General features: G+C 42.4%; 1 protein-coding gene across 5 annotated transcripts in view; it reads left to right on the top strand.

Annotated features, from left to right (window-relative positions):
• fermt2 (FERM domain containing kindlin 2) overlaps positions 1-25,079 on the top strand; it is a 134,709-nt gene that overhangs the window by 45,490 nt on the left and 64,140 nt on the right. For all 5 annotated transcript variants that reach the window (XM_020513073.2, XM_020513072.2, XM_020513071.2 and 2 more), the window contains exons 3-4: positions 5,588-5,821; positions 20,716-20,856. In XM_020513073.2, the coding sequence (XP_020368662.1) occupies positions 5,588-5,821; positions 20,716-20,856 (375 nt within the window). The remainder of the gene's footprint in view (positions 1-5,587; positions 5,822-20,715; positions 20,857-25,079) is intronic.

Raw genomic sequence — 25,079 nt, 5'->3', positions numbered from 1 at the left:
CAATAGATAGATGCAGGTAGGAGTAGTGGGGATTAGTCAGTGGGAAGAGTGGGGAGGATAGGTGGGGAAGGAGATGGACATGTTGTCAAGTCAAGGAGGCCAGGATGAGAAGGAGGGTTGGTCAGGGATGGGGAGATTTTGAAACTGGTGAATTCTATGTTTAGGCCATCAGGATGTAGGCTCCCGAGGCGGCACATGAGGTGTTGTTCCTTCAGCTTGCCTGTGGCATCATTGTGGTACTGGAGGAGGCCCAGGATGGACATGTCACCAAGGGACGGGGATGTGGAGTTAAAATAGTTGGCCACTGGATGGTTTTGTTGATCTAATAGCATACGGAGCTCAGGTGCTCCACAAATCTGTCAGAGTCTACATTTGGTCTTGCTGATGTAGAGGAGGCCAGGTGACAAATTTGCGGAGCACCTGCTCTCTGTATGCTATAATCAACAACACCTTTCAGTCCCCAACCAGTTTAACTCTCCCTCCCACTTCTTGGGTGACATGTCCATCCTGGTCCTCCTCCAGTGCCACAATGATGCCACACATAAACTGGAGGATCAAAGCCTCATATGCCGCCTCGGGAGCCTACAGCCTGATGGCCTGAACATAGAATTAACCAGTTTTAAAATCTCCCAACCCCCGGCCTATCCCGTGTCTCTCTCTTACCTGACACAACCTGTCCATCTTCTTCCCCACCTATCTGCCCAACCCTTCCCACTAACCAATCCCCACTACCTCTTCCTGCATCCACCTATTGCCATTACACCTACCTTCCCCCAGCCCCACCTCTCCTTCCTCTCTTTATTTCCCAGCTCCCTTCCCCTTCCCCAGGCCTGATGAAGGGTCTAGGCCCAAAGCATTGTGTTCCTCCAACTCCACACTGTATTGACTCTGACTCCAGCATCTGCAGTTCTTGCTATCTTTAAAAAGAAATAAAAACTTTATTGAAAGATATATATGTATAAATATCAAAAAGAAATCAAAGCAACTTCAGTATAATACAAAAAAAACTTCAAATTGGTCTGTCTGTGACAAATCTGTAAAATGGTAAAATAACTTTTGGCTCATATATCAGAAATTCTGAATCGCCGTGTGGGGGTGGACTGCATTTTCAGTAACTTTCTCAATGGTCTTTCGTTGTCTGGTTGACTAGACCATTTGACTGCTGCAGCCACGTCTAGAAGCAGTGTCCTTTTTTAAACTGAATTCCAGACTCCATTCCAGCTTTCAATGCCTTGAACATGTTTCTTTTCTGACAAATTTTGCAAGTTTAGCAAGACTTTGCATAACTCAGACTGTTTATGCATTATTGATGGTGTGTCTCCTGTCACCAGGTTGTTGGGATTTATTGTCCATCAAATAAACTTCAATTCCATATATATAGTTTAAGGTTATTCATTATCCTGGCTCATCATTTAAGGGAGATCAGGGTCAGTACAGCAAGAATGGTTACATTTATTTTGAACAATGAAAAGCAATTTTTTTAATGATCTAGGAAAGAAAGCAATGATTCACTCAAGCAATTCTGAATATAATACATAAGAAAAATCATTGGGAATGGGGCAGTGTATAACTGATGTAATTATTCAGTTCCTTAGCTATTTCCTTGTTCCACACTACTGCCTGTCCAGGGTCATTTTCCAGTGGTCCAATGTCCACTTTTGCCCTTTATATATCTAAAGAAACTCTTACAGTCTTCATTTATATTACTAGCTAGCTTACCCTCATATTTAATCTTCTCCCTCCTTATTTCTTTTTTTTTTATTTTTGTTGCCGTCTGTTGGTCTTTGTAAGCTGCCCAGTCCTTTTGGTTTCCCAGTATCTACCTGACAATATGGAAAATTGCCCAAGTATGTCTTGCGTGCATAGAGCAGGACAAATCCAACCCAGCCAATTACTGCTACATCAGTCTACTCTCAATCATCAGCAAAGTGATGGAAAGTGTCATCAATAGTGCTATCAAGTAGCATTTGCTCAGCAGACTCCCAGTTTGAGTTCTTCAGGAAGTGTAATACCCAAAACATTGAATTCTCCTTTCCTCCAGAGGCTGCTTGGCTTACTGTGTTCTTCCAGCCTCCTGTTGGTCTACCTTGGATTTCAGCATCTGCAGTTTGCTTTTATCTAACCAAGTGTAATTTCTACAAGATGCTCTGTAGAAATTTGCCAAAGATCCTTAAAACAGCACCTTCCAAACCCCAACCATTTCCATTTCGAAGAAGAAGAGCGGCAGATACATGGGAACACCACCACCTGTAAGTTCCCCTGCAAGCCACTCGGCATCCTGATTTCGATATATATTGCCGTTCCTTCACTGTTGCTGGGTCAAAATCTGAGAATTCCTTCCTCATGCTATTGTGGATCTATCTACAGCATATGATCATAGATCATAGAAATCCTACGGTGTAGAAGCAGGCCCTTCGGCCCAACAAGTCCACACTGACCCTTGGAGCATCCCAACCAGACCCATCTCCCTATAACCCACCTAAGCTACACATCCCTGAATACTATGGGCAATTTAGCATGGCCAATCCACCTAGCCTACACATCTTTGGACTGTGGGAGGAAACTGAAGCACCCAGAGGAAACCCATGCAGACATGGGAAGAATGTGCAAACTCCACACAGACAGTCGCCCAAGGGTGGAATTGAACCTGGGTCCCTGGCGCTGTGAGGCAGCAGTGCTAACTACTGAGCCAACGTGCTGCAACAGTTCAAGAAGGCAGCTTGCCATTTATTATTTGATGGCCAGCCAGTGACTCCCACAAGAGATTAAAGAAAACTTTGGAAAATACATAATTTTCAAGTCAAGCATTCAGGACACCAAAATAAAGTGGCATTTGAACACGGGCCCTGAAGCAGCTACTATCTTTTTAGGCTGCAAATTGTGTTGGAGGAGGTTTACAATAGTCAGTAGTTGAAAGTCTGGTTGTTCAGAATCCCAGTGTCCGCGCAGAAGTAGCAGTTGCGTGGATGGCTTATCAATTCATGACGAACTGGAATATAGGTGACTGAATACCTTTGTTGAAGACAACAGCAAATATATTATTGAAAAGCATATAACTACTAGATGATGGGCCGTTTCCTTAAACATAGAACACAGAACAGTACAGCACAGTACAGGCCCTTTGGCCCACAATGTTGTGCCAACCTATTATCCTACTCTAAGATCAAACTAACCCGTATACCCTACATTTCACTATCATCCATGTGCCTATCCAAGAGTTGCTTAAAAGTCCCTAATGTATCTGACTCCACTACCACCACCACCAGCAGCGCATTCAATGCACCCACCACTGTGTATAAAAAAAAAACCTACCTCTGACATCTCCCCCATATCTTCCTCCAGTCACCTTAAAATTATGTCCCCTTGTAATAGTCATTTCCGCCCTGGGAAAAAGTCTCTGGCTATCCACTGTGTCTATGTCTCTCATCATCTTGAACACCTCTATCAAATCATCTCTCATCCTTCTTCGCTCCAGTGAGAAAAGCCCTAGCTCCCTCAACCTTTCCTCACAAGACCTGCCCTCCAGTCCAGGCAGCATCCTGATAAATCTCCTCTGCCCCCTCTCTAAAGCTTCCACATCCTTCCTATAATGAGGCGACCAGAACTGAACACCATATTTCAAATGTGGTCTAACCAGGGTTTTATAGAGCTGTAGCCGTAACCTCGCGGTTCTTTAAACTCAATTCCCCTGCCAATGAAAGCTAGCACGCCATACGCCTTCTTAACAACCCTATCAACTTGGGTAGCAACTTTGAGAGATCTATGAACGTGGACCCCAATATCCCTGTGTTCCTCCACACTGCCGAGAATCCTGCCATTAACCCTGTATTATGCATTCAAATTTGACCTTCCAAAATGAATTACTTCACACTTTTCCGGATTGAGTTCCACCTGCCACTTCTTCGCTCAGCTCTGCATCCTGTCGGTGTCCCGTTGCAACCTACAATAGCCTTCCACACTATCCACAACTCCTCCAACTTTCGTGTCATCAACAAACTTACTAACCCACCCTTCAACTTCCTCGTCCAAGTCATTTATAAAGATCACAAACAGCAGAGGTCCCAGAACAGATCCCTGCGGAACACCACTGGCCACTGAGCTCTAGGCTGATTACTTTCCATTTACTGCCACCCTCTGTCTTCTATTGGACAGCCAAATTTCCCTGAATCCCATGCCTCCTCACTTTCTGAATGAACCTACCATGGGGAACCTTATCGAATGCCTTGCTAAAATCCATTTACACCACATCCACTGCTCTACCTTCATCAATGTGTTTTGTCACATCCTCAAAGAATTCAATAAGGCTTGTGAGGCATGGCCTGTCCCTCACAAAGCCATGCTGCCTATTTCTAATCAAACTGTGCTTTTCCAAATAATCATAAATACTATCTCTCAGAATCCCCTCCAATAATATGCCCATCACAGAAGTAGGACTGACTGGTCTTAATTTGCAGATTCACTATTTTGAATTTTGGGCTAATCTATCAACTGAAACCTATACTTTAATGAAGAATTTGTAAAACAGGAATACAAAAATTTGCAAATCCGGGCTGAAACAATTAATATGTTGGCGAAGAGTGCCTAGGACGCCTGGGTTTGAAGAGATGGGAGTCAGAGTGAACATGTGTAGAAAGATCTGTCTGGAAGGAGATATGACTCGAATGATTTTTGGGAAGCTTTGAAATTCCAAGTGAGAAATATTCCTGTTCAGGAACCTCTGACCATGCAGGGTCTGTTTTTTCTCACTGTGTTGACTGCTGAGAACACAAACAAGTGATGACATGTGTTTGGGCATAAATTGAATTCCAGAAACAAGCAGTTCGTTTGAAACCATTGAACTGTGTTGATTCCTATCCTTATGTGAATATGATCTTGCGTACTTTTAATTTTATCCTCTTAAATTCTAAAAAAAAAACTTGATTTCAAACTTTTCTGTTTGGTGGAACCGCCAGAAAAATATTTATTCATTCTTGGAGACCCCCTGCTCTAGCTTATGAAAAGGGTATATTAGCATTGTTTGTTTAATTTCCCTCACATACTTTCTAGCTAACACAGATGCTAATAAATAGCAATATTTGTTTGCCATTAGAACTTTTTTAAAGGGCAGGGACCTCAGTTCAGAAATCTGTGCTACCCTACGTGCCTGGCTTCTTTGCAATGGGGCAAAGATCTGCCTTTTTGATGCTCTTTTTGGAGTTTCACCTCCTCCTGTTTATTTTTGGTCATTCTGCTATCCCCTCCCTGCCTGCGCTAAAAAACAATGACTGCCTAATGGTTTCTGAGACAGCATTTTACATTTGCCCCCTGAAATACTTTGTTCAAACATATGTTGAAAGCTGCTCATCAGGCGTTTCTTGGTGTCAGCATTAGTCCTTGATTGAGGGTAGCAAGTTAAATGTTCCATTACTGTTTGCATACCGATTACAGCTGCTTCTTTATGTTAGCACATTTTAGCATTTATAAGATATCCTAAGGTACTTATGAGGGACAGTTGTTTTAATCAGTTGGTGTAAAAATCCATTATTGTTACTGCACTGTATCCCTACAGTTATGTCCTAAATCTAATCAGCAAATTATTTTCCTGCAGATGTGAAGAAAGACTGGTCAGATCATGCATTGTGGTGGGACAAGAAAAAAACTTGGCTCCTGAAAACCCACTGGACCTTGGATAAATATGGTGTGCAAGCTGATGCCAAACTGATGTTCACACCTCAGCATAAGGTACTTCGTCTTCAGCTGCCTAATATGAAGACAGTGAAGGTGAAAGTCAACTTTTCAGACAGAGTCTTCAAAGCAGTCTCTGACATCTCCAAGACATTCAGTGAGTATTCTTTCTACAGTTCTGGAAATGTGACTGAACAGTAAAATTATGTTAGTATTTATGCTGCAAATAGCAATATTTTACTTCTTAACAACATGGACTGAACTTAAAAGAATTCCAGCAATCATTTTGTTCTTATTGGCCTGATTTTACACACAGAATAAATGTGAGGCTATTAGCTTGCAGCAATTGGAGTAAATGGAATATCGACTGCAAAATAATTTCCACACTACCTGGAGTTTCGGTGTTGTGAGCACTCTTATGGTTCCAAATGGTATTTGCATGTATATGCGATGTATGCACAAGCATCCAGGACAATTCCTGCTTGAGTGTCTTTTTATTTTGTGTGCCATTCCTGGGACAGACATTGAGATTTTCAATGGGGAGAATTGCAGATAACTTTGCAGGATGTTTACGAGCAGCTCTGGGCCTAGAAGACACGGCTTTGGACGAAACCACATCAGCATGAATAGCAGTGGTCTAATGGGGCTGGCTGACTAGAAACAGCAATGGTATTAGCTCAGTGGCAGTGGTGAGAGAAAGAATGCTGTTATCCTGAGAGAGGACAACTGGTTCGTCCTTCACGAACCATGGCCACCTCATCTGTTGCAACCTTTAAATTATTGAAGGATGGATTGTAGTGAGACTCTGCAGACCTCTTCGATCAGTGGTGTTCGTAATTGTGGCAGCAGTTTGAGCCTGCACAACAGAAAAGTGAGATTTTGTAGCCCCTGTCTATGCTTCCACTGACACTCTTGAAGTTTGCACTTGAAGCAGAAGTTACGCAGTGAAAGCTGAGACATTGGCTGTTAGGCATTCATCAAGGTTGGGTCCATTCCTGTTTCTCTTTAAGTTGTTCAGAAAGAGGTGATGTTCACGAAACACATCAGAAAGAAACTATGTGGATTTTTAATAGCATGGTAAGGGTTTTAATTTACTGATAACAAAACAGCCTTGGTTACTAATTTTATGCAAGTGCAGAGTCTCTTTCCGTAAGCTTGGCATTATTGTTGAAACGTTTTTTTTCAGCCTGTCCATCCATATCTTTTTCTTTTCCTCCTTTTATTTCACTTTCCATACATGATTTGACACAAAATATTTAATTCAAACATCATCTTGGGATTCTTCACTCTGATTGAGAAAACGTGCCATTCCTTTCCATTTTACACAAGTCTCTGTTTCCACAGAGGAACTTTGTGCTGTTTCTGCACTTGTAATTGCCACAAACCACAACATGAAAACTCAGTACATCTCCGGGCAAATATGCATGAGCAATGAATGGCGAGTGCTGATTTTTTTTTTTTTTTTTTTGCTGCTGACCACAAAATACAGGCTGTCATGTCTAGACACTTACCAGAAGTGGATTTGAAAAGTGGCTCTCAACATTTGGGGCAAGTTTGCCCCCATCAGCATCTTCAAAGCAAGATACTAATTTTCAAAAACTTTATTAACAAAATCCATTAAAATAACTCTGTTTCCCATTTGCCATATTTTAACTTTCATTGCAACAAATGGAAATCACTAGAATTAAACTTCCTTTGTTTCTTGTCCTTAAAGCAGCTTACCAGATAAAACTGGAAGGGCTCCTGATTCCATAGTAGTTCAAATGAACAGAAATTTTCAATCTCAGATTCAATTTATTGAGGTCCTAAAATGAGCTGTTCCTACTTGAAATAATTGAATACTGGAAAAACTTTTCTTAATGCTTGGAGAATTTCGGCTTTTCCTTTTTTCAGATCAAAAAGAATGATCTGAGCCTTCTCACCACTGCCTTCAAGTGAAGAGCTTTATGCTTCAAAATACTATATACTCACTAATGATTCACAGCCATTGAAGTAACTAATTATTTACAACAATGATTTACTTGGCTGCCATTAATAATTACCCAGATTCAGCTTGTGCTGAAATGTAAAAGCCAGTGTTACAATTATTTAGCATTTAATTCAGTGTTTCAAAACGACTGTGCTTTAAATAGATTAATAATTTTGATACGCAGTGACTTTCTATGAAGTAGGGCTGTGACCACATTTAGGAGAAGGGGAGAAACTAAACTTCTGTTTTATTCATGTGCAACAAAACGTAGCCTATTTATGTTGACCATGTTTCATGAACAAAGGACTAAATATTTGCAGGGTTCAATCCCAGGAAATGGTGGTTTATTGGCTAACTCCAGATGCTATGTAAAGAACTCCAGCTGCTGTTTGACAAACTTCCTGTTCGATAACATTACTTGCAGAGAGCCACAAACTTGTAAAGTGTAGCTGGAAGGACACTGGAGAGCTGAGAGGAGGAGTTTGCCTTTCCCTCTTCCCTAACTCCGTGGTATCCTAGTTCCTAGAACGATTTACCTGATGCTGTGAAGCTACATGCAAAAGTGGTTGACTGCAGCGAGCCCAACCTTTATGCATTATTTGAGTGCCCAATGAAGAAGTTGTGTAACCTGATGTCTCCTGCTGAATGGGGGCACTCCTGGGGCTATCAGAATTAGTGACACTGTATATGGAACGGCCCTGGACGGGGATCTTCAGGATACCGTTCTTTGTATTTTGGCTGGGATCTCTTGGATAATTTGATACTGCAGCAGTCACCTTGTCTTCTGCAGGCGATCAATTTAAAGACTCCAAGGATCAAGATGTCTCTCAACAGAAAAATAACCGGTAGATAGCAATGAGCCAGCAAAGTGCATGTACAGAAGTCACATCCCATTAGAAACAGGTTCAATTCCATATGAAAGTGGATTAAAAAAAAAACACTATCACTGGGGTTTAAAGAACACAATGAATTTTGAAAATATATTTGTTTTACTGTATTCAAAATTCTTTATTATCTACATGGTCAAGTGTAACTTTTTTAGTATTGATACCTCCTTATTCCAACTGGCAGAACTGAACCAAAAATATGTCTTTGTATCACATGCATCTCAACTTCAACACTACGGGTGGAACCTTACAGAAGTGTGAACAATGAGCGAGGGCAAGAAATAAAGCAGAATCTTACAAAGTCCAGTGAGGTCAATCTCAACATCGGGAACAACTCACTTCACCTTTTTAACTAAGTTTCAGTCATCAGGTGACATACTCACTCACTAGGCCGCAGCAAAGTGCTTATTAAGGAGGATTATTGCTTGCTGACAACCTTATTAACTGCAAATCTTGCTTATTAATACTATCTGCTTTCCATCAGACCATCAGCCATGAGTAAACTAGACACTGAAGTCAGAGCAGATTCCTAGCGACTTCAGCTCTCTCCTGCTGCAAAGAACCTCTATGTTGGTCACCATGCAACAGCATCTCCGAGCATGATCCCTGGGCACCAGCCACATGCAGGCCACATCTATAGACATTGACACTGGATAATTACCACCCTCTCAGAATCCTCATGGCATTTCTTCAATCTGCTTGCAGGACACTTAGGAAATAGAGACCTGCATTTCAGGGTGTAGCACTGAAAGGCTGCTGCAAAGACATTACATTCAGGGACAGGCATTAAGCTAATGATGCATTGGACCAGGCTGCATCTTCGGGCTGCCTGCTTGCTGCCTTAGCACTGACTTGCTTAATGCCTACGACTGTGCTCATAGCCTTGCCTATTAGCACAGTTATACAACCAGGCAGGTTGTCTTGCTAGTCAGTGGTCCTCAGTCAAGGGGGTTTTGTATCTTGCTATATGGCAGTGTGTTATGTGAATCTCAAACCTGCATCATGTGCCAACAGCTTACATGGCAAACACATTACATGTGCAGCAAGCAAGCAGCTGCTTCTCAATCTTGGAAGCAGTCCTCTCCAAACTCCATGGAACCACCCACAATCAGTGGACCCTGGTACAATAAATCATGGGTAACCTCTGATGCCGATCCATGGTCCGGCACCCAGTTGAGGTGTTCATGGTCGGTGGGGGGATTTGGAGAATGGGCTTTGATAAGTCCTGTGGCTCAATAGCGCCCAGCTGGGTTGAGGAGGCAGACTGTTACAGGCCTATATACATGGTTTGGGTAGTGACCTGGGGAGCTGTAAATCCTAAGGGTTTATGGGAAGGGCTGGTGGGAAGTGGATTTGGATGTCTGGAGGCTCACTGACATGTTGACCCTGAGTCTGGAAACCACTGTCCAAAAAGCACTCACTGTCGCCCTCAATTATAATGGAAATTGAAACAGTGCAGTGGCTTTGATCACACTGAGTGGGCGGTGTTAATGTCTCAACCTGTGAGGGAGGGGGCTGCAAAATCCGTTTGCTGTGCAGCCCTTCAAAGGGCAACAACATTGCACATTGATCCACGCGCTGTACAGGATATAGACCTGCCAGGTCCAAGTCCCTCATGTCCCAAACGATTGGCTCCCTATGTGCTGTTTGCATCTGTGCCCAGATATTGTTAACCACTTTGTTTGAAGTCAACACTTCTGTGCATATAGGCAAGGGACCAATTCCCTCCCTAACGGCATTGTGAATCAACCTACAACACATGGACTGCAGAAGTTCAAAAAGGCAGCTCACCACTTGCTTCTCAAGGGCAGCTAGTGATGGATCTCATGAGTGAATTACAAAACACAGGCTGGGAAAAAGAGTAGCGATGTTTAATCGAGAAGGGTAGTGCTGCCTTATTGATTTTGTTTTCGTGCTGTGGCAGGTTCTGAACACAATCATCGCTCCATGTTACAGCCTGTATGGGCATGATGCTAAAATATCTATCAAGATGGGATGGTCTAGACAGATACTCAAACAAATGTAGCGCAAAGCCATTTAATATTTATCAAAATGTGAGCATTGATAAACAGTGCAATGACACCTATGCCACTGATGTGCTCAAAAAAAGTTTATTTTCCTTTCCCTTCCACTCTATTTCATGGTACTTACTGGTTCCACAGCTCGGGTTGGAGGGAGCCTTCTTAACATTGGAGCCCTTTGACCCTGGAAGTTTGGTTGGTCAAACTCGGGGGCATTTGTTTCTGGACAGCTCAGACATGTTGAGGGTTTCCACTTAATCCTCCATGGTTTGAACTTCCAAGGGTTAGAAAGGGTAGATAGAATGGAGGTATGGACCAGGCCATCTCCCCTGTCCTGAAAAGAGACTTTTGTACAGTCTGTGTGTTGTTCCACCTCTGGCTGATTCCCATTGGCACTACCCTGTCCGCTTGTAATGAAAGGGCACCTGGAATTGCTCAGGTTTGCCATCGCCCTGTTGCCATACCTTCAGTCCTGATTACCAGTGGCTGAGCCGATGTCTGCAAAGATCTGCACTCCAATGAGGGTACTGGGCCTGGCTCTGTATGGCAGCTGCTAAACTGTCTGGGGGCAGCCAGGCAATCAGAGTTGAGACAGCTAGGTCCCCGTAGCAGAGCTGTGCTCCTGCATCCTTTGGGCTATGCGAGACATTGCTTCCCACTTGCCTGTCTGCTGCTCCTGTTCCTTCCTGTTAATTTGAATGAAGTTCCTGATTGCTGACTCCACAGGGCTCTCCTCCTTGAGGCTGTGCAGGTACCTGGGCTGTGGCAGTCTTCTGAGTGCCATGAGCGTGGAGTGTGTCTTTGTAAGTCAGCTGTGGAGCTCTTGCAGTGAGGTGCTCATCAGCTTGAGATCTGAAACATTCAAAACCTGATGTTCTCACTATGGTATCTGTATCTAAGCTGATAGAAGTTACAGGAGCCAGCCTCAACAATGCTTCTCTCAGGTCTCTGTGAATTCTCTTCCTCTGAGGTCAAGGATGTAGCTCCAAGAGGAGCAGTCCATTTCTCCACTGGGACCATGGCTATCCCACTGGCCTGTGCATGGCACGAGAGAAGACATCACAGCCAATGCTTAGGAGTGGTGTGCAATGACAATAAGGTTAATGTGAGAGTTGCAGTGAAATGAAGAGTGATACTTACTCAGTTGTTGAGACACAGATGTCACTGCATTCTCATCGGAGCAGACCTGGTCTTCTCCTGCAAGGGCTTGAATTCCGCCCACATCTGGGGTGTGGAGCCTAATGTAGGGTACCCTTCCACCCATTGTGGCTCTTTCTGCCCTGTTTTGGGGTGCATTCTCCTGTAATGGGAGAAAGGAAGGGATTCAGTGAGGTGAAAGTGGCTGGCATAGCTGCTGATGCATGTGTGCAAAAGTTAGGGAGGTGTTGTCGGTGAAAGGGAGGCAGTGCAGAGGCTAAGGCATGGACATTGGAAGCAGGGGAAGATTTTGCATTCAGTAGTGAGGATGACCAAGCATGACCCTTGGTGGGAGCTGGGTGCAGTAGCAGAGGTAGAAAGAGTGAGTGTGAATTGGAGAGAGAGGAGTGTGGCAGAAGGTACCCTGACAGAATGGGGAAGGTCATTGATCATCTTCTAGCGTTATTGGCTGTTCCTTCAGACTGTGAAACCAGCACTGACCTAGGTGGTGACCTTCGGACCAGGCTGCCAAGGTCTGATAGTTTCACTGAGTAGGTGTACATTGGAGAGCCAGTGCATGTTTGCATATACAGCACCCTTTTCAAGATGGTACAGCCAACAGGGCTGCAGGTCTTTCGGGGGCCATCCAGTGAGTGGCAGGCTCTTCCAGGAATGGTGGGTGGTGGAATGGGTCTAGAATCGGGTGAGGAGTACATCATAGGGGCAGGGTTGGTAAACGAGAGGTTTGATAAGATACAGTGTGTACTCACTAGGCCTTATTGGGGGACACTTCTATGAAACCTGACAGAATTGACAATGAAAAGAATGTTAGATTCAGCCTTAGATTTTTACAATGATATGCTTATATCATTGCACTGTTGTCTTTCACAGTTGTATAGCATCAGACTTAACAGGAACTTAAACTTCATTTTTCTGTGTAAAGAAGACATACTACAGATTACAACAGTAACTTGTTCATCAGAAATATGGAGGAGGAAAATTATCCAACACTGATCACTTTGTTAGTAGTGTGTGATTGCTAATGTTGCACATTCTGCATCTCGCAACAGATGTCTTAAATACAGTCGTGCACTTTTCTTAAAAGTTACATTTCAGGAGTATTAAGGCTGCCTACGTGGTCAAATTACATTCAGATATCTGTGATATAGGCTTTGTCAAGTTTATTTTCTAATTGCACTTTTAGTTAACATTGTATTTCAATGATCACCTGAATTTGCTATCATTTTAACCAATCGTGATTTAACGGTCATGCTTGTGATTTCTACCAAAGTAGATCTAACTTACTAAAGTTCTTAATCAAATATCACCTGATCTCATCTGCTCACAGGCAGGGTTGGCGACATTACCAACATCAGAGCTATCTAATTGCATTTCATAGCACTTTCTCTGCCTTTGTTTTTTAATGAACTTCCCTTGGAATGTTAATCTAATGTCTCTTAGATATTGTGATCAAAGTTAATGGCTATTTAACTTGATGGTTTCCATATTTTAATATTGCTTCCCTGTCGGCCTGCTTCTAAAGGTGGGTAGGGTTAGTTGATTGAATTTGAAGCAAAATAACAAGATGTCAATCTTTTGGGAAGAATAACACTTAGAATAGTTTTTTCAGAAGTACAGTGTTAGAAAAAACTAGATTCCTTAAATCTTTGTGACCCAATTAAATATTGTTCAGAATCTCCTATGTAATGTGTTCCTAACTGGGCTTTTTTAACATCAACTATCTTTGCACCTTTCCTAATACTGCTTCCTCCTTCCAATTCTATTTCTCCATTTTATTATGAATCTGAGTTTATTGCTCAATTTCCTCCTGAAATTTCCACTTATGAGGCTCATGGTCAAACTGCATTTGATAGGCCTCCTGTGAAATACCTTTTAACCCTTTTCTTAATCTTTTGAAAGGTTTTTATGTAAGCTGTTTCCATTCGTCTTTCTTTCTTCAATACCTTGCATATATTTTGTAACTGGAGTTGATAATAAAAATGAGAGCAGGAGTAGGCCATTTGGCTGTTAGAGGCTGTTCTGCCACTTGATATGGCTGATCATCCAACTCAGTACCCAGATCCTGCTTTTTTGCCATATCCTTCGATCCCATTAGCCCTAAGAACTATATCTAAACCCCTCAAAAATATTCAATATTTTGGCCTAACTGTTTGCTTTGGCACAGAATTCTACAGACTTAACACTGCCTGGGTGAAGACATTTCTCGCCTCAATCCTAAGTGGTTTATCCTATATCCTTAGAATATAACACCCAGCTCTGGACTTCTTAGTCATTGGGAAAACCCTTTGTGTTTACCGTGGCAAGACCTGTTAGAGTTACGTAGGTACCTATGAGTACACACGCACATGCACACCCGTCTGTCTAACATTCAGTGAATATGACCCACACCAATCCAGTCGTCTTTCATACGTCAGCCCTACCATCCTAGGAATCAGTCTGGTAAACCATCATTGCATGCCTTCCTTATCCAGAACATCATTCTTCAGATAAGGAGACCAAAACTGCGCACACAACTCCAAGTGTAATCGGGCACAAGGGATTGGGGAACAATATGGGCTGAGTTGAGAAGACTCATGAGTTTATGACCAAGAGTAGACTCTGCATGGGGAGTGGCGGTGGTGGGGGGAATAAGTCTTCAACAAAATGAATGAAGTATGAAATTAGTTTGAAACTTTAAGTGACTATAATATTTGCTGATTTGTTGTGTAACTGTGCTGCAAAATATCCTTCCAAAAGCTTAATTACTGCCTGAAATGCAATGAATACATGTATTTCAAATCAAATCTGAAGTCCAGCAAACATTGCAAAGACATCTAGATGGTGTAGCTACTTTATGGAAAGAAAATATCTAATATCGCAACAGAAGAACAAGATCGCTCTGAGACTACCATAGTGACCTTGATGCAAAAATTCTTTGTCTTCAGTGATTTATTTTCAGACATGGGCAGAAAAAATGAATGTCTGTTGTGTCAAATCAGCAATGTGAATGAAATGGTTGTGAATTATGATACACCCAGCAGCCAAACAATGATCTAGGGTGAAAAGTTTCAACAACTGTTCTAGGGAAAACCACAACATAAGAACTAGCTTCACAGTCGTACTGACCTGCATGGTTGAGGGAATGAAATTAAAAATTCCAATCAATTTTGTGTAAGAATATACAAAAAATCAAGTTTACAAACATGATTTTGTCCGAGTCCATGACAACTGTTCGATGGATGTAGCTGGAATGAAGTTAGGAATGAATAACATCTGGAATAGGCGTCCTGATGAGTAATGTAAAGAACACTGCTTATTAGTGTGGAACATGTTCAGGTCCCATATAACCAGTGAAATAAAGGAAGCACATGCAAAGAAATAATACTCCTATTACATTATACTAGGGGTGTCTGATGATTTGTAGTTCGCCCTTTGGATATGTGCCTCAACCATCATTCGTCGTGCTGCCTGAAGTAGGTGGGTGGATGAAGGGGAAAACACTCGCACAAAGATCGGAAATAGATTGATTTTTTTTTGTCACTTGTACCAAAATACAGTGAAAAGCTTTGTTTACAAGCGGTAGAAGCGGATCACAACAAGCAAAGGATGTACAAATCAAAAATACTTAGAGGCATACAAGTTACATTGCAGGTTACATTATTTGAGGCTAGAGTCCATTCATCAGTCCGATAACGGCTGGAAAGAAGCTGTTCTTGAACCTGCTTGTGCGTGTGTGCAGGCTTCTGTACCTCTGCCTGATGGAAGAAGTTGTAGGAGGTCATTACCAGGGTACCATGGGTCTTTGATGATACAAAAACAAAGTTGCTGGTGAAGTTCAGCAGGTTTGGCAGCATCTGTGAAGGTAAAAATAGAGTTAACATTTCAGGTCCGGTAACCCTTCCTCAGAATTGGACCTGAAACGTTAACTCTGTTTTTACCTTCACAGATGCTGCCAGACCTGCTGAGCTTCTCCCACAATTTTGTTTTTGTTCCTGATTACGGCATCCGCAGTTCTTTCAGGTCTTTGATGTTGGCCGCCTTTCCACGGCAGCAAGCTGTGTAAATAGAGTCCATGATGGAAGGTTGGCTTCCGTGATGGTCCGGGCTTTGCACACCACCTTCTGTAGTTTCTTAGGATCCTGGGCAGAGCAGTTTCTGTATCAGGCGTTATGCACCCGGACGGTATGCTTTCAGTGTGTACCTGTAGAAGTTGGTGAGGGGCATTATGGACATGCCAAATTTCCTGAGCCGCCTGAGGAAGAAGAGGCGTTGTTGTGCCGCCTTGACTGTCTCATTTACGTGGGAAGTCCAGGACAGGTTGTTGGTTATCGTCACTCCGAGGAATTTGATGCTGTTCACTCTTTCAACCCCCGTTCTGTTGACGTAAATTCAATTAAGTCAGTGATCAGTTCTTTTAATTTTGCTGACATTGAGAAACAGGTTGTTTCCATTGCACCACGTGAGCATGCATCCGTGGGGGCTCTCCAGTGTTCAGTGTCGAGTGTTACTGTGGAGGAGGTGCAGTTACCTATCCCTGCTGATTGCGGCCTACGGGTCAGAAAGCTGAGGGTCCAATTAGAGGGCAGAGCCGAGACCAAGGTCACACAGTTTTGAGATCGGGGATAATGGTATTGATTACAGCTCCACCTTCAAAGAGCCGGAGTCTAACGTAGGTGTCTTTGTTGTCCACATGTTCCAGGAACGAGTGCAGGGCTAGGGATATGGCATCCACTGTGGACCTGTTAGGTCAATAGGCAAATTGCAAGGGATTGAGACAGGCTGGGAGACTAGAGTTGATGTGGGCCATGACCAGCCTGTCAAAACACTTCATGATTATTGAAGTCCGAGCCACTGGATGGTAGTCATTAAGGCACACTGCATGTGTTTTCTTGGGTACTGGGATGATGGTGGTCTTCTTGAAGCAGATGGGGACTTTGGCTTGTAGGAGGGAGGGATTGAAGATGTCCGTGAATATCTCTGCCACTTGGTCCACACAGGATCTGAGGGCTCGGATGGGGACACCATCCAGGTCAGTCGCTTTCCTTGGGTTGACTCCCAGGAAGACTGATCTGACGTCTGCAGCGGTGACCGAGGGAACAGGTGTGTCTGATGCAGTTGGGGCAGGCGTCACCACGCTGGTGGTACTCTGCTCAAACCGAACATAGAAATCATTGAGCACGTCAGGGAGGGATGTATCATTGTCTACTGTCTTACACTGTTTCGATTTGTATCCTGTAATGTCGTTTAGGCCTTGCCATAGATGGTGGCAATGTGTTTGATAGGTCTGGGCCTCTAAGTTGTTCCGGTGTTGCCTCTGGGCCTCCCTGATGGCTTTGTGGAGGTCATATCTGGATTTTCTGTGTTGGTCTAGGTCACCTGATTTGAACGCTGCCTGTCTGGTCTTCAGTAGAGAGTGGACTTCCTGATTCATCTATAGTTTACGGTTGGGGACACTCGGATTGACTTCTTTGGTACACAGTCTGCCACACAGTGTCCTGCATTATGTTTGTGTAGTTTTGTTATTTAATCTTGGGATGTTAGTAGGTGCACAAACTATAAGATTATTCAAAAAATAGAGTAGCATTTTCAATGGATGGTTTTGGAAATAATTGGTGAGGAAGGGATTATTGTGAAACGAACACATCTGATCCAGAGTGGGATCCTAATTGTTGCACAGCCAAAGTAACTTGGTGTTTTCATTTGGTGTTTAAAGATATTGTTGTATAACTTATTTAATAAACTAAGCCCAGTTTATCTAAAGTGAATAGAAGTGTTGTTATTTTTCTCTTTAATTTCAAAATCACGATCACCTATACCGGAAGTTCACATTTTATACTGTGCAAATAAGAAGACCCTGTTTTTGGAATGATTATTTGAGGCTTCTAAGGCAAAGCAGTGTGCTTGAGATTGGCATCCTATGTGCCAACTTCATCATTCATTCTCTTCACCACCAATGCACAGTGCGTGTACCATTGACAAGATGCCTCACACCCAGGCTTCTCCAACAGCACATTCCAAGTCCACAACCTCTCTCATCCAGTAGGGTAAGGGTAGCAAATGCATGGGCACACCAACACATACAAGCTCCCCTCCAAGCCACACACCACGTCACTGTTCCTTCAAAATTATGGAATCAAAATCCTGGAACGTCCTTCACGGCAGAATTATGGGTGTGTCTACATTCTAGGAAATGCAGTTGTTCAAGATGGCAGTTAAGTACCACCTCTTCAAGGGCATTCGGGGATAGGCAATAAAGGCTGGCCTAACCAGTGATGCCTCCATCTTGTGAATGAATGAAGGCCTGTTATCAAACCTTGCAGCAGAGTTTTTTTTTAAATCTTTGACAGCTTTAGCCTTTCTTTGGTGCTTGTTTGAAAGTTTTAAAGAATTTTCATGTCCTTCAAGAGCATTATATGTCTATTCCTTCAATTCATGATCCATCTTTGAGTTTGAAGCCCTTAAAATGGTCAAAATGGAGTGTATTTGAACCTGGCACTAGGTTTAAATTGCCCTGCTGAGTTAAGGTTTCCTTTTCGTGTGAATCTTGCCCTAACCTCATTCTCAATTTTGCAAAAAAATGGATCTGTGAGATATGTGCGATGGGACACCTGAATCCAGGTTCCATCTGCTATTTTTAAAGGTCTGCACAGTTTTCCAAACTGCACATATCTGGCCCAGTATACTTGCTCTCAAAACCCAAATGTCTTTTTGTTATTGCTTTGCATACTTGTATATTTGGAGAGTTTGATGGCAGTGCCCAAGGTTTCCAAGATGTTATTCTTGAAATTTGAAGCTTTACCATTGTGATCTTCTCTTTGAGGGGCATGTCATTGCTATATGAATCAATTAACATGATCACAAGTGGTCACAGCAGGCTTTCTCCACGCTTACAACAGCCAAGAAATCTTTTAATATTGTATCATAATTATTTGCAAAGCTTCAATCTTTTCTTTGAGAACAACAAATACTGTAGCAAAGCCAGAAATTTCTGCAGAAACTTAGCAGAACTCTGAAAAAGGGTCAATGAAACCAAAACACTGATTTGACTTTCTGTCCACAGATGTTGCCAGACCGGCTGAATTTCTCCAGCAATTTCTGGTTTGGTTTCGGATTTTCCGGCATCTGCAGGTCTTTTTCTTTGTTTGACAAATATGGTGCATTTTTAAGAGGTTCTCCACCTCAGTGAAAAGCTTTCTTGCAACTAATGTTCTGCTACATTTGCCTATTCCATTCGTTTTCCAACCTAGGTATTGGATTTTCCTTCTTCACTGCTTAAGTTGTGGACCTGGTTTGGTGGCCTGTCATCTTGTTATCTTAAATGGTGAACATTGAGTTAATCCGAGAGTGACTAAACAGTTCCCAATCAGAACTGAGACAGGACATGTGTCAGTGATCTTGCCTGAAAGTCATACATGCAGAGTTGTACCTCTCAGGCCGTTGCTTAACTAGTTTGTGTCTCAGCACTTAATTTTGGCACTACCCCAGATGTTAGTAAGGAGGACTTTACAGAGTCAATATGGCTGAGTTTGCCATTGTTGTTTCTGATGCCTAGATTGATACCTGATGGTCTGACAAGATTCATCTTTTAGACTTCATAGTTGTACAACTGAGTGGCTTGCTAGGTCATTTCAGAGGGCAAAGAGAGTCAACCCACTGCTATGGGTCTGGAGTCACATGTAAGCCAAACCAGGTAAGGACAACAGGTTTCCTTCCCTTAAGGACAATGAGCAAATGGTCATTTTTATGACAATCAACATTTTTCTTGGACATCATTAGACTTTTAATCCCAGATTTCTTTTAAGTTCAGTTTCCATGATCTGCCATGGTGAATTTCAAGCCCAGATCCCCAGACCATTACCATTTAGTCTTTGAATCATAGGCCCAATGGCCTCTTTCCACACTATAGTAATTCTATCAGGTCTGCACCAACCCTCCAGAGAGCATCCCACTCTGACTCTGATCCAGCCCCACCCTCCACCCTATTCCCATAGCCCTGCAGTAACCATGGCTAACCCACCTAACCTGCACATCCTTGGACATTAAGGGCAATTTAGCACAGCTAATCCGTGCTATGGGAGGAAACTAGAGCACCCAGCAGAAACCCACACAGACACTGGGAGAATGTGCAAACTCCACACAGACAGTCACTGAAGGCTGTAAGGCAGCAGTGGGATCCACTGGGGCACCGTGCCGCCCTCTGGATCGCTAGTCGTGCCATGACATCACTGAACCATTGCCTTGCTCTATTCTGTTCTGACAAAACAGCTAGCTTAGCATTGATTGGTCACTAAACCTGGGACCCATTTAAATTTTTCCCTGATTGAGAAAGTTGAAAAATAATTCAAACATATGTTTTTGTCCTTTTGTTATCTATGAAATCAGATTTTAGTTGATGTTCAGAAACGACATATTTTATTCACTTTTAGTAATAAGCTATCCATAGCATTCATGGTATTAATTTCAAAAGTTTTATTTATACTTCAATCAAACTTGTCATTATCTCTCTGTTTTTTGCAGTGAATTTTGTTTTGCCATGACAACTACAGATTTTAAGTGTTCTGCTGTATTCCAATATTGTGATTCATCCAATCCCAAAGCTCTCAGTTTTCATGGCTGTGGTGTTATAATTTCACATGTTTTCTATTCAAATTACATTGATTTCTTTAAGTACACTTTATGGTTTAATTTATGTGTTGTAACTACTAAGAACTGAACTGAATCTGTGCATGGACCCATACGGCAAAACTTAAAAGATATGCCTATCTCTTGGTCTGGACTGGATTCAAATTCTTTCACTTGCGCTTACTGGTTACTTGGGAAAGTTTTCAAGTATTGGTAAATCAATGTGTTTAGAAATGTTTAACCGATTTGGCATCATCATGAAATTCTTATGGGTTGTTGCTCAGATTTCAATACCTTGCTTTACAAACTTCATTTTCTGAGATTTTTTTTAATGGCCGTTATTTGTCACTGATTTACTTTCATAATGTCTTGACCACTCTCAATTATCTTATGTATTGATTTCCTATTCTAACAGATATAAGGCATCCTGAAGAACTCTCTCTCTTGAGAAAACCTAAAGATCCAACAAAGAAGAAAAAGCGAAAAACTGAAGAAAAAGACCAAGGTGAAGATGAGACACTAGAGTTGGAAGGACCTTTAATTACTCCAGGATCAGGTCTGTAAAAGTGTGCAGTTTACAAAAGAGAAAAAGATATGCGGTTGGAGAAAGAAACAATAAATTTTTGACCTCCAGTCTGACTGACTGACTGAGGCTATAAGCTATGCTCTAAAATTTACAGCCAACCTTTTATCCACTGATGAATTGCACAAATCTATAATACAATACTAAAGAGAATCTAGATGTGGGCTACAATCATGATGCTAGCATTCGTGTTAGAGCACACACAGAAACCTTTGAAATGTGGGGAATCAGAAAAAGAAAGGATTTAGGGTTGCATTCTGATTAAGTGCATAACTAGCTTAATTTTATTTTAAGAAGCATGAATTTGTGCTTGAACCAATTTATTTTTTTCAGGCAATCTGAATTATGCTTGCTAATGCAAACTAATCCATCTTTAAAATAGAAATTCTAATTTGCAAAATTGAAAGAGGGATGTATTAGCTTCCTGGGTCCTTTTTATTATTCTACATTATTCAATATTTGTGTCCTCATAAATTTTGATGACTAATAATATCTGTCAAAGCCACACCAATGCGTGAAGATTAGCATTATTTCTGAGTACTTACCTATGTGATCACTTGCTCTCCTGATGCTGTGTTGCAGCAAACATATGGCACTGAATGTGCCTTGCAAGCCTGCAGAGTTGTTATGAGAAGTCATAAAGGAAATGACCTTTAAAAGTTCCTTCTGAAGTTCTACTTCAAGGAAGATTGCACATATCGGCGGTGCAGGATAATTTCCACTCCCAGCCCACATAGCATCACTGACACTATGCAGTCTTCAAGTGTAAATGTTCAAACCACTAACAGCATACGTAGCTGCAAATTGTAGCTCTTGAGACAGGGGTGGCACAGTGGTTAGCTCTGTTGCCTGACAGCGCTAGGGACCTGGGTTCAATTCCAGCCTTCGGTTACTGTGTGGAGTTTGCACATTCTGTCCATGCCTGCATGCATTTCCGCTGGTGCTCTGGTTTCCTGTCACAGTCCAATAATGTGCAGGTTAATTGGATTGGCCGTGCTAATTTGATCATAGTATCCAGGGATATGCACACTAGGTGGGCTAGCCATGGTAAATTCAGGGTTATGAAGAATGCTGTTCGGAGCCTTGGTGCAGACTCAATGTGATGAATGGCCTCTATCTGCACCCTAGGGATTCTATGAATCCTTCACCATCAATGGGTCAAAATCCTGGAACTCCCTCCCTAAAACATTGTGAGTCTGTGTAACCTAAATGGAATGCACTGGTTCAAGGCCACCTTCTCAAGGACAACTATGGATAGGCAATAAATGTAAGCCCAGCCAGCAGTACCCAAGAATGAATTTTACAAAGTAATTGAATGGCAGAACCAGCTAATGCTCCGAATAAATGAGAATTTTTGTTGCATAATTACTTTCAGGGTTTCAAAGTTCAGAAATACACTAGCAAACTTCCCAGATTTTATTTTTATATACAGTAATGCAATACAATACAATACAGTACAACCCATGAACAGGCCCTTCGGCCCATCAAGCCTGTGCTAATTCCTAATACTCCTTATTTAGACCCACTACTTATTGCTCATATGCAGTTTTTATCCCTCTGTTCACCTCATGTTCATGTTTGTCAAGATATGCCTTAAACATTGCTAACATGTCTGCTTGCACCACCTCCACTGACAGAGCGTGGTAGGTGCCTGGCACGCACTATGTGAAATATTTGCCCCACACTTCTGCCCTAAACTTTCCCCCTCTCACTTTGAACGTGTGCCGTCTTGTAGTTGACCTTCCCACTCTGGGGGGGAAAGAACCTCTGACTATTCAACCTATTTATGCCTTGCATAATTTTGTAGATCTTTATTGGGTCGCCCCTCAGCCTCCATCATTCCAGTGAAAACAATCTGAGTTTATCCAACCTCTCCTCATAACTAAAACCCTCCAGATCAAGCAACATCCTGGTAACTCTTCTCTGCACTGTCTCCAGAGCATCCACATCCTTCTGGTAGTGTGGCGACCAGTTTTTTTTTTTTTTGTTGAGATAATTGCAGATGGATCTTCGCTGCAAAGTTGGAGTTTTATCCTCTATTTGCTCAGTAGAGATTTAGAAGGGTTAATTTATGCCTGTTTGGTTAGCAAAATTATTGAATAAATATCCCACCGTGGAAACCAGAGTGAGAAATCAGTTGTTCATTAGCTCACCGAGCTGGTTGTTATGTGGTGTGCAGACATTTCGTCACCCTTCTAGGCAAGCTCATAAGTGCGATCTCTAATCAAAGCTTTGGTGTTCTGCTTCATTCCAGATTTATATGATCTTCTGGTATGATGGTCTTGTCGCTTCCTGTTCTGTTGTTTCAGCAGCGGTCTGTATAGGGGGTCTATTTCTATGTGTTAGTTAATGGAGTCCCGTGTTGAGAACCAGGCTTCCAGAAATTCCCTTGCATATCTGGTGTTCCCTTGTACCAGTGTGGTCACTTTGTGCCAGTCGAACTCATGGCCCTCATTTTGTGTATTGAGACAAGTCCATATTGGGACAAAGTGACCACACTGGTGCAGAAGATGAAAGTTGATGGCACATCTGTTACTGTTGGTGCAGGTGGAGAGGTGTTTTGAGCAAGTGAGTTCACAGTGCAGAGGGAATGCAGGGTTAGTGGTGTTGGGGTTGTGATAAGTAAGATCAAGTGGGGTAAGATGTTGTAGGCAGTAATGAGAGGTAGAGTTTGAATTGTGGTTGGAGGTGGATACAGTAGCAGAAATTGAGTGAGGTTTCAGGGGAAGAGGACCTTCTTCCTACGGTGCTGGGTATTCCCCCAGGCAGCTGAGACTGCTTTAACCTGGTTGGCAACATTGGAGTTATTTCAGCAACCTCCGAGCAGACTCGCATGATCTAGTGTTGTGGCTCTACTGCTGGTTCTGGGGGAGGAGGAAGTCCTGCATCGGCGCCATCTTTTCCAAAACGTCCTCTGGGTCTCTGTCTGCAAAGTAGTGTTGATTTTCTTGGTGTCTGCTATGTCCGAACATAAGTTAAGACTGGACAGAGGAACTTTTTGGTTAATTGTGTTTATCTGGGTGCTTTTGGATATGGTGGGGTGCAAGGGATGCCTGTAAATTCTGGGATATCTGCTAAGTGGCGAGTTATTTAAGCTATTGGTAGTCATTGACTAGTTGGAGCCATGTGTGTTGTGAGCGAAGCTCATTCTTGATTTCAGCTATAACATTTCAGGAATATCGAACTATATGAAATTTCTGCGAGGCCTGAAATTTATATTTAAATTTAGACCACTTTGCATTGTAAATGGAGCTTTGTCTTCATGTGTTTTAAATGTTAAGTATGGGCATCATATTTAAAAACACAACATTATTGTGTAGAATAATAGAATCAAGGCTGTAGATCTTGGCCACATTGCTTGGTGGTATGCTGTGACTGTGCTTCACGATTAAAATGCAATTTTGGTTTGTAAATCTCATCATTAAAGAATGTGTCTGTCTGTGATTGATGTCTCAAAAGGAAGGAATTAAGTTGATTTGTTTGTGGGGATGTGTCTGAAAACATTGATGTTTGCAGCCAGAATCTGTGAACAAATATTTAATAAGAGCAGAAGTTGTTGGAAGTAGATACCAGCTCTGAGGAATATACTGGAAAATAAATGTTAACTGGGCAGAAGAAAATTGAGCTGGAAGCCAGCCTTGTCCATTGGAATCTCACCTTGCAGCCATAATGCACATTGGACAGGCTAAGTTGATTAATTGCAGAACTCCTGAGCCTCACTCAAGAGGCAGCTGTGCCTTTGGGAGCTCAACAGACCAGTAGTGGGCACAGTCATTGCAGGAAGAGACCAAAAGGACATCATGGCTGCCACAGAAAGGTGAATCATGTGTTTATGTTGAGAGGGAACCTAGAGCTGGATTGAGGTGCGGGTCTGGGTTCTGTTGGGCAGGTGTTGGGTGGGGAATATATTGTGGGGTGACCCCAGTACATAAGGGGCTCCCCCTTTGTATCAGGTGCCTCTCTTCCTTCCTGCCTTTCTTCATGTGGCATTTCAAAACAGAATGATCACTCCTCCCAACTGCCCACGCCAGTCATATTTTCATATGGCAGCATATTAGGAAGGTCACTCGAGCTTTATTTACATATGTTATTGAGCTGTTGATTCTAGCACCTCTCTGCCCTCTATTCTGGTGGTGAGCTCTGAGGTATGGTTGAAGGGACTTATTTTACCCGAACACCACCAACCACACCCCCCC

Source organism: Rhincodon typus, chromosome 8 (genome assembly GCF_021869965.1).
Source record: "Rhincodon typus isolate 14 chromosome 8, sRhiTyp1.1, whole genome shotgun sequence".
Taxonomy (NCBI): domain Eukaryota; kingdom Metazoa; phylum Chordata; class Chondrichthyes; order Orectolobiformes; family Rhincodontidae; genus Rhincodon; species Rhincodon typus.
This window is presented reverse-complemented; position numbering and strand designations above follow the sequence as displayed.